This window comes from Sporobolomyces salmoneus (assembly GCF_050403485.1).
Source record: "Sporobolomyces salmoneus JCM6883 DNA, S_salmoneus_JCM6883_v1_ctg22, whole genome shotgun sequence".
NCBI classification, from domain to species: Eukaryota; Fungi; Basidiomycota; class Microbotryomycetes; order Sporidiobolales; family Sporidiobolaceae; genus Sporobolomyces; species Sporobolomyces salmoneus.
Window position 1 is genome coordinate 105130 of NW_027481141.1, and position 13319 is coordinate 118448.

Consider the following 13319-nt stretch of genomic DNA (forward strand, 5'->3'; position numbering starts at 1 on the left):
CGCGTTGCAGCAGAATCAACCTTTCGTCGGTAACAATCCAAACCTCTGACCGGGTTGAACGACCCTCAAAAGACTCTTGAAATCCTTCTGTGACGTCGGTGGAGGTGGACCAAGCGCGAGTAGACGATTCGTAGATCGAGCGAGTTTTGGATCCGCTGGGATCGAGAGCGGTAGAGGAGATGGAGAGGGGAAGAAGGGAGAATAGATCGATTGGGTTCGGAGGAGCCAATTCGTAGCGGATTGAGCGATCTCTTCTCGATCTGTGCCAGGTGGGAGCTGAGAGGGAAAGCCACATGTCAGCGTGTAAGCACAAACATTTCGAGCAACCCAACTCACGGATTGAGAAAGTTTCGTTATCGTTCTCTTCCATTTCTCTCGTTCTTCACCATCAACGATCAAACTGATCAGAGTCGAATCCCATACCAAACTGGATCTCCTTCTTTCTCCCACACCGTCCAGTTCTCCCACGACTTCAAGAGCTTCATTCGAGAATTCTCGAAGGAGTGTCGCAGCCGGCGAAGGATCCGAATGAAGACGATGTAACGGCAACCTCCTCAGTGAGTTCAACAGCGAATTGAGTGCTTGAAGCAAACAAGCCGAAGGTTCGTTCGGTCCCTCCACCTCATCGTGCGTTCTCGATTCGGCTCCTTTCCGCAGGAGTTCGATCGCTCGACGTACGGCGTCTTGTTGCCACAATCGAAGCGAGTGAGCTTGAAGGTCCGAAAGTCGTGATTGCCAGTTTTCGAGTATCGATTTTGCGGAAGGAGGGACACCGAGGAAAAGATCTCGAGTGAAAGAACGCGAGAGGGAGAGATGTCGTGCGAAAGTACCGATGAAGAGAGTGTTTGTGATCCCTATACACAACACAACTTCACATGAGCATCTTCCTCTCTCGCGAGTGAGAGAGAATTGTCTGCTTACCTTGTTCCTCGTTCGTTTCCTCCACTCCCAACAATCTCTCCAAAACCCCAACCACTCCTTCGAGCGTCTTCCCAACTTGTTCCACATATTTATCCCTCAGATCCCCTCTCTCACCTCCATTTCCATCCCCAGTTAACCACGTCCCCAAATCCCCTGTGATTTGTTTCGCCTGTTCTTCCAACGTTTCGAGTCCTTCATCGATCAAAGGAGTTCTTCCAATCACTCGTTTCCCAAGTTTCGTCATGAACGAAACGAAGGGATCCGAGGTTGTCGTAGTCGATTTCGAGGCAGAAGAAATGGGAAGAGGAGGAGGAATGAGATCTCCCGGAGTTTCGAGGGAGAAAAGAAATTTGGCCGAATCGAATTCTTCTTCCGCCTCCGCCTCCGAGAGCGAGAGTTTCGAGAGTAATGACCTACGAAGGATCGGTTCGATAGAGTCGACGAGTTGCTCCAGTTTCAACGTGTAAACTCCATTCAACCTCCCTTCGATCATTCCCAATAACCTCGCTTCCAATTTCCTTGCGTGATCCTTCGCAGCCGGTGGAGCACGGGACAATTGAAGGAGGATCGAATCGCGTAAAGAGGAAAGGGCGAGAGCTGGTTGAGGTGTTTCGAGGAGGAGGGAGGTGAGGGATTCATCGATTCCGGAGAGGAGGGAATCCGTGGCGGATTCGAACCATTCAGAGAGGGAGGTGGAGATAGATTCTTTCGCGAGAGGAGAGGAGGAGGAGGAAGAGGATAAGAAGGGATTGTAGGAAAGGATCGAGGGCGGTAGATGGCGTTGTAGAGTTGGGTAGTTTGGGAGAGTCGAGAGAATCGGGGAGAGTTTCGAGTCATTTTCTTCCTCGGAAGAAGAGGTAGAAGATGATGAAGGATGCTCGATTTCGCGAAGGAGTTGAGGGAGGAGAGGGGAGGAAGAGGTGAAGATCGAGTCGACTGCTTCGACTGTTTTTAGGACGCAATCGAGCACTTTTTCGACTTTGGCTTGAACTGCTGAGGAGTCTTCGTTGGCCGATTTCGAAGTTGATACACGAGGAGCGGCGAGGAGAGTAGAAAGTGCGTGAGTTCGAGATTTGAGGAAAATCGAGAGTGCTGATGAAGGGGATGCGTGATCGAGGAGAATGAGGGCGGCAAGGATTTGAGCGACCGTCTGTAGCTCAACGCATCAGTACAATCAGCTGATGAGGAGAAACTCGATGGAACTCACATTCGAATCGAGATCGGGCGTTCTCAATTGCGTCGTCGCTCTCCTAACGATCAACGGACCCAATTGTCCCATACTCTCATGATGTCTCACCACAATCGGGAACGATTCCTTCACCGACCTTGATCTCCCCTCCCCTTCTCCCCCTTCGTCTGTTTCATCCGGGTTTGATTTGTATTCCTCCAATTCCCTCCAGACTACTCTTCCGAGATTCTCGAATCGTGCAGCAGGGAGGAACTTCGATTGTTCGATGAGGGAATGAACGAGCGAAGAGAGGTTGAGGAAGAGATGCAGAGTGAGGGAAAGAGTAGGAGGGTCTGCGAGAGTTTTCGGAATCGACGGATCTGCTTGCGTCGCAATGAGGGAAGGTCTCCTTTCCTTTGCCGAATCTATCTCCTCCAACAACATGAGCTTTCCTCGGATGGAGTGAGAGTGAAGGAAAGACAGCTGACCATTAATTTTGTTTCCTGCTTCGAAAACTGCCTCTTCAACCCCTTGCAATCGATCCAATAACTTATCCGCCGCACCTCTCATTCGAACGATAGAATCTGCAGCGGATAATAAATCCCTATAACGTTCTCCTACCATCGTTCTCAATTCCGCGACTTTTGCATTCGCAGCATCACTATTCTCAACTCCACTCACTCGATTAGCTCTCGTCGGATGAAGTAGAGCAGGGAGAGAGGGGGGACGTACGAAGCACGTTGTTCGAGTTTCCTCACGTCCCTCACTCCAAACATCCTAAACACCTGATCCGGTTCCTCCAAAGCCATTAAATCCACCGTTTCTGGATTAACCGAACTCACTCCCACTCCTCCAGGTTTAGTTCTCGCATGACCTCGACGAAACCTCGTTGATCCTCCTCCTCCTGGACCCGCAGTAGTCGTAGCATTCGAAGGCGCGACCGAAGCAGCTGAAGAGGAGGAAAGGTATCGAGATGTTGTGTGGTGGGGAAAGGAGGTAGAAGCGAGGGAAGGTGCGTAGGAAGGAACCGATTGGGCGGAGACGGATCGGAGAGTAGAGGTTGGGGAGAAGGCGAGGTGCGGAGGTCGAGGGACTTGACGAGTTGAGGAACGAGGGGTTGAGGAGGAAGGATGAGCGGGAGTCGAGTAGGAGGAGGAAGTGGGAGGTCGTTGACGGGGAGTGGAGAGACTCATACTGGCCTCATTGATTGGTTCCTGGGTTTGTGACGAGGTGAGAGAGAAGATGAGTGACGAGGAGAAGTTCGAAGGCTGTTTCGCTCCCACTCTCTCACTTCGCTCGAGGATACTCAACCAGTCGACAGATAGCACTTATGTACAGCAGCTTGGTCGAACGACCGCCTTGACCACGGCTCGAAGTTTCGGAAGAACCGCCTTTCTCGCTCAAATCGCCAAACAATGTTCACAACCGCTCGCTCCAGCGATTCAGCGGTCGATGAGGGAGACAGGAACACAACGGCCGTATGTGCGAGAAGAACGTAGGGCAAGTCGCACGGTAACATCGTGGGAGTTTCGCTGTTTCGCGCTTTCAACCTCTTCATCCTCGTCAAGAGCCTCTACAGCCAGAATAGAACACCGACCTATGTTCCACAAGACTTGGTAGCGATTGATCAGAGCGAACGGAACACGCTACGTTTCAAGAATCGAGGGCGACTGACGTCCAATCAGATTCAAGCTCGTACGTTTCCTCTCCATTTCTGGCCTCGGGGAAGCTTGGTGAAGTGCTGAAACGACATCTCTACCATCAGTGAGCTTTTCAGCCCCATCTCATTTATCAAGATCGCGTGGGCCGACGGGAACGCGATATTTATCGACTTTCTTTCACCTCACTCGGCCCCCGACTGTTCCACGGCTCTCAAACTCGCAGGATACAATCAGTAGAGGTATAGGCATCTTTTGAGGGCGGTTGGGTCGCGCCGGGAGCTGCGTGGGAGAAAGTCTATCTGTCGAATCTCCACGTTGCGCCACCTTTCAAACCCGCAAATCACGTCGTGTAACTCGGGGAAAAGTAGCCAGTAATCTTATAGAATCATACTGAACGATTGCGGTTGTCAGAGTTCGCTCGTGTCGTGGTGAAATGCGAAAAATAGAGGAAACGAGACCGAGTTTGCGCGATTCCGAGAGAGAAGTCAAGGTATCGGTTTACCTCGATGATTTCCTATAGTTGCAGACAGATCCAGTCGTGAGAGAAGCGCAAAAAACAGCGTTGCGAAGAGACTGCGACGAATTCGGAATCTGAATCGCCCGCAACGCTTTTCTCCCTTCTCCTCCTCACTCGTTTCTCTCCGACTTTCGATTCCCGCCAAGTCCGGGAGTCTCGTGAAAGTTTCGTAGTCATGAGTACTTCGATGGCGAGTAAGCAGCTACTCTCCCTTCGTTTGACGAGAAAGACAAGAGAGAGAGGGAACGAACTCATCTCTATGTCTCACTCCCCATCTCTCACTCCCATCCTTCACCGTTTCCAGTTGATACACCTCCACCATCATCAACCACCTACACCGACCCAACTCCCTCTGGAACCGCCGCGACACAGAGTAACGGGAACGGGAATGGAATCTCAGCTCCCTCTACCTCTACTTCGTCCGAACCACAACCTCCTCCTCCTTCTACCTCGAACGGTACCCCTTCTGCTCCCGTTGCTCCTACTCCCACCGCGGCTCCCCCTCCGCCGTTACCGTTAGAAGAACGAGAATTCTCTTTATTCGGTACTAGTGCCGAACTCGATATCCTCCCTGCACCTCCACGAGATCCCAACGCTGCAAGTTCTCTCGGGACATCAGATCAATCAGGATCAGCAGGAGATACTCCCGCCAATGGAGGAGGAAGTAAACGGAGTTTAGGAACTGGAGGAGGACCCTTAGCACGAGCGAAAAGGGGACCAAAGAATGTGAAATTTAGTCCGGCGAAAGTTGGGAAACAATTAGCTAGGAGATCCGCTGCTGCTGCGACTGCTTCTGCGGCAGTCGGATCGGGATTAGGAGCGGGAGGGGAAGTTATACTCGTACGTTCTCTCTCTCTTTCCTTCCCTCTCTCACTCAGCAAGTGAAACGGTGGCTGATTCGAGATGGGAGTGGATGGAGTATAGGCGAATAACGATTTCTGTGATTCATGTGGAGGGAAAGGACATTTCTTGTGTTGTGAAGGAGGTTGTTTGAGATCTTTTCATTTTGGGTGCTTGGAACCTCCTCTCGAGATCGATGAAGTACCGGAGGAGAGTTGGTTTTGTAAAGCTTGTAGGGCTAAAGCCGTGAGTTCCTTCTTCCTCTCCCTCTCACTCCTCGCTCGAGTGAAAGAAAGTGAACTGATGAGAGTGAGGATGGGACGACGATGGTGATTTGTGACTTAGAATCCTCCACCGAAATACGCCCCGGGATTCTTCTCGGATTTGATCTATAACGTTGAGAAAGAGAATCCGAAAGCGTTTCAATTGAGTACCGATTTGAAACAGTTTTACAAGAATGGTTGGTTTTTCTCCCTCTCGCACCATCCCTGTTTGTGGCGAGAACTTAACGATTGTGGTTATGATAGTCGCGGTCGGATTGAATGGAGAATTCATTGATTCGAACGAACATCGTCCTCCTTCGAAAATCACGTTCGTCTTCTCTCTCCCTCCTTCTCTCCCAAAGCTGACTCGTGGAATCGTTCGTTCTATAGTGGTCGAGCAGTAGGACAAGAAGATCGAGATGGTTATCGCCTAAAGGACAAGAACGGACGCCCGATCATCTGTTACAATTGTAGTCAAGCCGCGAACCCTCATTTACATCGTCGAATCATTTCTTGTGATTTCTGCGATCAACATTGGCACCTCGATTGTTTGAACCCACCAATGACGGGCATGCCTCCTCCTACGAGGAAATGGATGTGTCCTGTTCATTCCGAACACGTACTCGTGAGTTTCCTCTCCTTTCTCTCTCTCATCCACTCGAATGAAATCAGACACTGATGAGGAGAGTTGGGGCTCACAGCCGAAGAAGAGAGTTCCTCGACAAACTACAGTAGTCAATATCGAAGAGAGAGGAATTCCAAACAATGGAGATATCATTGTTCAACCTCCTCCCGAACGAGCTCCTCCAGAAGAATACGAAGAAATGACGGTTAATCGAATTCGGTATCAAGTTCCCGAACAAAACATTATCCTCGACTTTTGGGGTAAACTCTCCTCTTCAACATCATCCTCGAGAAAGACGACCGCTGGAGGGACGAAATCGAGGGAGAGGAAAAGAGTTTCACCGAAAAAGAAACGAAGAACGAATTCTTCTTCGAATGGGAATGGGAATGGGAATGGTTATGAAAGTGGGAATTCGAGTCCTTTGACGGATTTAACGAGTTCGGAAGATGAGGATCGAGATGGGGATATCGAGATGCGTCAACGACCTCGTTCAAAATCGATCAATCGAGCTTCGACTACTCCTGCTCCCTCTTCGACGAACGCGAATGCAACTCCCACGAACCTCCTCGATAACTTGGCTCTACTCGCAGAAGTTCGTTATATCGATCTCCTCAACGGCAACAAAGACTCCACTTCTGCTCCTCCCTCCTCTTCTTCGACAGCGGCAAACTCTCGATTCCCAGTTCCCTCAATTCCTCCCTTCACTTCTCCCTCTTCTTCTTCTCTTCCCCTCGCCCCCTCCACTTCCGCGCAAAATCGAACATCTCCTTCCCTTTCCCCTGCTCCCGTCGCCATCGCCGCGAGAGGCACTTCAGCAACTCCTCAATCTCAAGCGGAATTGACGGTACAAAGTAAAGAAGACTTGAAAGCTTTGATGCAAGTTCGAAAACTCCTATTAAGTCAAGGACAAGGACAAGGGCAAGGGAGTGGGAATGGGAAGACTACTATGTTGAGTTTCTTGGAAGGTGCTCCGATTATCGTGAGTTACTATCTCAAGGTTCATCCACGTCGTGAGAAAGCGAGGCTGAGTTTGAGATGTTTTCACGTTTTTTCTTCTAGCCGAAACTCGCATTCGTTAATAATAGTAAATCCTCGACTTCATGGCAAAGACCCTGGGAAGGAGGAAAGAAGGATGCACCTCCTAGTCGATCGAACGCTCAACCTGGAACTCCTTCGGCTGCTCCCGTTTCCCCTGCTCCTCCGGCTTCGACTCCTCTCCCCTCGGAAACCGCTCCCAAGTTCTCGACAACGAATGAACCCTCGATCAAACTCGAAGCGGACCGTTCCTCTTCTTCCGTCCCCTCGAAACCCTCCGAACCTCTCCCGTCGACTGTCTCCCCCGCTGCTCCCCCCAAACTCCCCCTCCCTCCTTCAACTCGTCCTCCTTCTCATTCCTCAGTCCTCTCGGCCTCGTCTCATTTGGTTCCGACTCCGTATTCGAGCGATATGCCGTTTCAATTGCCGGCTTTTAGACCTCCTACCGCTACTCCGACGACGAGTGTGACTCCTCAATCACAATCGGAAGGAGGATTGAAGGGACCGGGAGGATCGGAAGGGATGAAGTAGTTTTAGTATGAAGTTTTTTTTGGTGTTCCGCTTTCTTCCTTCTTCACCGTGTGACACTGTCACTCTATTTTGGTTCTGAGCAATTCGGGAACGTTATATCGTTCATTCATTTGATCCCTCCTCTACTCTGATTTCTGTCAAGTAACATCGCGAACATTATCGATTCCTTTTCTTCTCTCGATTCCCTTTCTCGACTCGTGGGTACTCGTAGGAGAGAGAGTTGAAGAGTGACGAGGTATGCGAGCGTGATGATTTCGTGATGATTCAGTAGAGAGAACACAGAGGACAGAACAAAACAAAACAAAACAATGAGAACGAAACGATTTGAATACTGAAAACGATGACTAGTGGAAACCCTTGCGACAAGAACCCAGAACAATGAATGATAGCACATCTACACGCGCAAGGAGGCGTAAGGTCGAGATATGTCGGTCGAATGACGAGAAGGGAGGGTTGCGAACGAACTCACGAAAAAGACGCACACCTAGCGTTCGAGGAACTGACCCCTTAGAACGTCCCTCACTCCGATCGGTTCACTCAACGAAGCTCTCGATTTCGCCGTCTCGGATTGTTGAGAAGACTGAAACGATTTGAACGATTGAACTGGTGAATTTGCTCTCGGGCGAAGGAGGAGTTCGTTACCCGAATTCGGCGAGGGTCTCAACGGAGAACGAGCGGGTTTCATTGGAGGCGGTGGAGGCGGGGCTTGTAGAGAGTCGCGAGATGCAGAGGTGACGAGACCAGGAGGAAGGGAGACGCGACGAGGAACGGGTCGATCGATCGTTTCGAGCGAAGCGCTCCGATTCAGTGAAGATCGAGAGGCGTCCTCCTCGTAGACTCGGGCGAGAGAGGTGTAGCTCTTCATGATCGGAATGTGAGGAGGGGCGAAGGTGACCGAGAGGTTTTGAGGATTCGTCGAGGTCGATTCTGGAATTCGTTGTTTTCGTTCGAGTTCGGCTTGTTGTAGTTCGAGAGGGCCGGAAACAATCGGTCGAGGTTTTGTCTGTTCTGATCGAGTCGAATTCGGCGCCATCATACTCATCGGCCGCCTCCTCGAGGTCTTGTCGTTGTTCGGAGTTGGCGAAGCTGTTTTCCCTCGTAGTCCTCCGAAGAATTTTTGTGCAAAGTTGTTGTTCGATTTGGACTTGTTCGCTGGGACTGCGATCGTCGGAGGCGAGTCGGTACGAATGAGAGGAGTTCCGATAGATCCTTTCTTCGCAGAAGTCGTCGATTCGGTCGCGATACTCCAACGAGCCGAGTTCGACTTGATTCGAGGTGGTGGGTCGCTGTATAGGAGGACCTCGAGGTAAGAACCTTGTCCGGCATCGAGTTCTTCCCGAGTTCTCGGATTTCGAGGTTCGAAATCGAGTTTACGAGTCGCACCGAATCCATTCGCGAAAGTCGAACCGATCGAAATTCTCGGAGAGGCGTACGAAGCTCGACTTTGTGAACGCTCTGGAGGTGCTTGGAATCGTCGAGAACCTTGCGTCGAGAAGCGAGAATAGAAGTCTTCCGAGTCAGAGTAGGAATCGGATTCGGGCAAAGTTGTGAGGGGTCCTCCTCCTCCTACTAGCCGAGTCTCCTGTGACGTTTCACGACTTCGACCTGTTGTGTGACGAGATGCCCGCGAAGAAGGCCTCGAATTACCTCCTCCGATTCGATCATTCGATTGAAGCGAATATCGATCTGATTCGACCGAAGCGGGATAATGAGGAGGTTCGGTGGCGGAGAGCCTTGCACTTCTTCGAGCGGTTGCGGCGGCAGATTGACTCGTTGTGCCTTTGATGACAATTGGTCGACGAGGAGAAACGGGGATCGCCTCGGAAGTAGGTTTCTTCGGACTACGAGGAGCGTCGGAATCTTCGTCTCCGACACTCGAGCTTGAAGGAGTGGTGTCGTTCTGTGCGAATGACTCGCCGTTCCATTTCTCGTCGGATGACTGCTTCGTGCGTTTTCGAGGAAGAGGAGAAGGCGCACTTTGCCGAGAAGATGAAGGGGGAGGACGAGGGAGAGGCATCTTTGGTGGTGGTGTCGGAGGGACGGAATCTCGACGAATCGGAGAAGGTCTGGCGGTAGCGGCGAAAGAAGCTTCAAGGAGCGAAGAACTAGTCGAATTCGTGCTTCGACGATCATCCGTCGCGGCTCTTCGACGAACGATAGGAGCTGGCGAGTGTAGCCTCGGTGAACGAGATTCCCCCTCCTCCTCCATATCGTCTTCTGCGACGACGAGATTTCCTGAACTAACTTCTGCGACTGATTCGAGGGGAGTTCCAGCGCTCGATCCATTCTTCTGCCATTGATTCTCCCATTCCTTGTCGTCGAGGAGAGGACTCGGTTTTCGCTCATCGCTCCATCCTCCCAAACTCGATTCAGGAGTTTCGTCGTCTGCCGTGAATCTCGTCAACGCACTATCGATCGTCGTTCGAGTCGCCCCTGTATCCTCACTCGCGCTTCTTCCTCTTCGACCGTATCCAACTGCTCGTCGTCCGAATGTCGAAAGCGAATCGTTGGCGGAGGAATCGACGTATCCGAGCGATCTTCGACGAGGATTCGCACCGAGACTGCTTTGACGTTTCGGTGAAGATTGCCATGGCGAATTTGATCGACTTTCGGCCGAGTAACCTCCGGGACTGAGAGGAGACGCAGTTCGAATCGTTCCATCGTAACAGCTTGATCCGCGAGAATGAGTTCGAAGATGACCGTCGAGAGATCCTTCGTGAGTCGAGAGATGACGTGAAGGACTCGAGGCGTGGTGGACAGGTTCGCTCGTGAGGGGAGTCGACATCGTGCGAGCTGGGGTAAGGACGAGAGGTTTTGGATAGAAATGTCGAGCTCCAGCGATCGGAGGTGAAGTTGCTGAAGCCAACGATAGTCGACGATGATGAGAAGCTGATCCAGGACTGAGTGGCAGGATACCGGAATGTCGACGATAGGGAGTTGATCGTGGGGAAGTTGGGAGAGACGAAATCGATAATCGCGAACTCGCACGTCGTTGCACTTGCAGTTCGGCTTGAAGTGCCGCTTGTCTTTGTTCGTAGAGAGCTCGTTCATCGAGTGATGATGCGGTAAGATCTGGGGAGAGGGTGACTGGACTAGCGAGGAAGGAGGGTGAAATTTGTGCAGTTTGTTGATGATTCGGTTTTGGTGTAATTTGTCGGGATCTAGGATCTCTATCAGGTACTTCGAGCTCTGGAGGTGTGTCGGGGAGGATCTCCATATCTAGAGGTGGAAGAATACGCGCTAAAGATCGTACAGGGGCGTCAGCAGGCGAGTTTTCAAGGAGATCTTCGAAAACTGCCTCACTTTGTGTTTCTTCCATATCGAGTATCACCTCTTCCGCGACATCGCTCTCTGGTTCGACAGCGTCTTCGTAGACTGATTCTGTACTCGTGAACGAGGCGATAGTGCTGCGACTCGCTTTCTGTGACGGGAGATCATCTTCGTCGTTTCGAAAATCCCGAATTCTGTTCTTTTGTGCCAAGTTGCGTAATCCTAGCGACCGACAGAGGATGTCAGCAAGGGATTGGCTCAACAAGGCGACAGGGAGCAGAACTTACTAGCAGTATCGACTCGACGAGTCCGCGTTGGAGACGTCGAAGGAGATGATCTCGTTGAACCTGAACGCGGTGGTGATACTGGAAGAGCTGGAGCGAGTCCCGTCCTTCCACCGCTAGGTCTCCTCAGAGTATTCTGCAAGACTTGTCCAACGAGAATCTTTCCCCTTGGAGTACCCGACTCCTCCTCCTCCTCCTTCTGTTCGAGATTGTATCTTCCTACGCTACTCTGACTGCTGTTTGACTTTGTGTAGAGTCCTCGAGGGATTGGAAAGCTGTCGTACGGGAAGAGAGAGGGTAGACTCGAGTCGGGGTCGTTTGCGGCTGGAACGACTAGGTCCTCCATCTCGCCACCTCACTGAGATCACTATACGCGATGAGAATGCTCGGGTCGAGTAGTGTCGGGAATGGCGTCGTGGTTGAGGAAGAGTGGAACAAGGGGGAAGGTTTCCTTTCGAGTTGTGAAGGGAGCGTGTCTGAAGCTGTCGAAGTCGAGTAGGGTGGTGTAAATCTTGATCACTGACCAGCAGCGCGTAGCGAATGAACGTGTCGAGCGTCGAGGGTGGAGATAGGCGGGAAGGAAAAGGCTAAAATTTGCTGACAGGGGTTCGCGAGGTTCGTCCTTGCGGAGTGTGTTGGGTCGCTGCAGCCGTCGTAGAATAAGATGTCGAAGTTGCTGGTAGAGAAGAAGGAGGCAAGGAGCCCTGAGAAAAGGTAAATTAAAGCGACCCAGTCGTTCGAATCTCGGAGCCCTCAGCCTCGTTCGGCAACTTCCTTTCGTAGTACTGGACTTTCATTAACACCCTCTAACCGTCCTCCTACACCTTTGCTTGCCTACGAACTCCCCCCGAGTCGTTCAAGGTGAGCACTTTGTTCCCCCTTCTTTCGCGAAACGCCTCTGACTTTCACGCAGACTTGTCCTGCGCAGTCTCATGCGATTCGTACGATGACCGACCTCGTGTCGAACGCGAGGGCGTCAATCCTACTCGATCATTCGGGCGCATCGATGTCGATCGTCTTTGTGCTGAGAGAGGCAGAAGTGGGAGAAACGAGGGTCGAACGTTGAGTTCAGGCCGCAGACGGAGTGCGAGCGGCCTCGTGGGAGCGGTCCGTTCGTGCACAGCAGCGCGCGTTGTCTGGATGCGGTTCGAGCGCTGCTCCTCCGGACGTGTTCCGCGGTGCGCGAGCGAACGAAACTTGAGAGTACGGATCTGCTTCTTCTTCTCCCTTTCTCCTCGTCTTTCGACCTCGTCTCTTTCCCTCCCTTTACCCTCTCATCTCCCTCGACTTCGAGATGCCTCGCTCTGGTCCCGCTCAGCTCAACCCTTCGCCCTTCACTCAGTAGGTCGATTCACTCCCTCTCTTTCCGCTCGCTCCTCCTGAAGACTGACCCTCGTCTACTTTTGATAGCATCGACTTCACTTCTGGACTCGAGGCTGCTGGATACCTCCAAGTAAGAGTCTCCTCCATCGATGTCGACGTGTGGGATGGTTCGAGTAGCTGACGACGCTCGGACCCTTTAGAAACTCGACGTCTCTGAAGAACGCATCACGGCTCGCTTCCAGCACGGACTCGAAAAGGCCAACTTTGCGGCTCACTCTGAAGAGTTCTGCGGACAACAAGGTGTTCGCAAGGTTCACCGTTCTGTGGTGCACCTCGACGTCGTTAGGTTAAGGCTGCAGGCGTTGTTGTAGATTCAATCTGGAATACACCTAACTTTTCAACGTCTCTCGTCCGTTCTCGCTGCGATATCGTGAAAAAGAGAGGAGTAGCGCTCCGAAGATGGAAGAAACCACGAGAAGTCGACTTTTCAAAATCGGACGAGTGAAGGTTCTTCGTCTTCTTTTTCGCTCATGAGAATCTCGTCACCCGCCTTGCAGAATATAGAGAGAACACCTCGTCGTTCACCGACATACCTTCCGCATCGACGTAGCACTGACATCAAAGAATTTGTGGTCTGAGAGATTCCCCGACAAATCGAGCTGAACTCGCTCGCGCCTCAAGGCCTCGCTTTTTGCATTCGAAGGACTCGAGACGGGCCGAGTGAACCGCGCTGGCCTTGCACGCGAGGGTGAGAGCAAACTCAGAGCGACAGGATCGAGGCATTCCCACCTCGAGGGCTTTGCACCAGTACATCACTCTCGAGTAGGCGAAAGCAAAGGAGGTGCGAAAAGGCATTAATCTGGCTCCACCAGTGAAGTCAA

At 51.7% G+C, this 13319-nt stretch overlaps 4 protein-coding genes across 4 annotated transcripts; 2 read left to right on the plus strand and 2 right to left on the minus strand.

The window, feature by feature from the left end:
* Positions 1-15: 15 nt before the first annotated feature.
* JCM6883_004916 (uncharacterized protein) lies at positions 16-3282 on the minus strand (the record flags this gene model as incomplete). Its single annotated transcript, XM_076632034.1, has 6 exons — positions 16-276; positions 337-854; positions 922-2071; positions 2129-2514; positions 2578-2750; positions 2822-3282. 6 exons carry the CDS (start codon positions 3280-3282, stop codon positions 16-18), a joined length of 2949 nt encoding a protein of 982 aa, XP_076487958.1.
* A 1160-nt stretch (positions 3283-4442) lies between these two features.
* RCO1 (Rco1p) lies at positions 4443-7561 on the plus strand (the record flags this gene model as incomplete). Its single annotated transcript, XM_076632035.1, has 8 exons — positions 4443-4461; positions 4572-5107; positions 5192-5353; positions 5453-5567; positions 5635-5698; positions 5761-5995; positions 6072-6974; positions 7055-7561. The coding sequence occupies 8 exons, from the start codon at positions 4443-4445 to the stop codon at positions 7559-7561; spliced, it is 2541 nt and encodes an 846-aa protein (XP_076487959.1).
* A 484-nt stretch (positions 7562-8045) lies between these two features.
* JCM6883_004918 (uncharacterized protein) lies at positions 8046-11461 on the minus strand (the record flags this gene model as incomplete). Its single annotated transcript, XM_076632036.1, has 3 exons — positions 8046-10801; positions 10865-11053; positions 11119-11461. The coding sequence occupies 3 exons, from the start codon at positions 11459-11461 to the stop codon at positions 8046-8048; spliced, it is 3288 nt and encodes a 1095-aa protein (XP_076487960.1).
* Positions 11462-12409: 948 nt separating this feature from the next.
* Positions 12410-12809, plus strand: JCM6883_004919 (uncharacterized protein; the record flags this gene model as incomplete). The annotated part of the gene is made up of 3 exons (XM_076632037.1): positions 12410-12456; positions 12526-12568; positions 12639-12809. 3 exons carry the CDS (start codon positions 12410-12412, stop codon positions 12807-12809), a joined length of 261 nt encoding a protein of 86 aa, XP_076487961.1.
* Between the last annotated feature and the right edge of the window lie 510 nt (positions 12810-13319).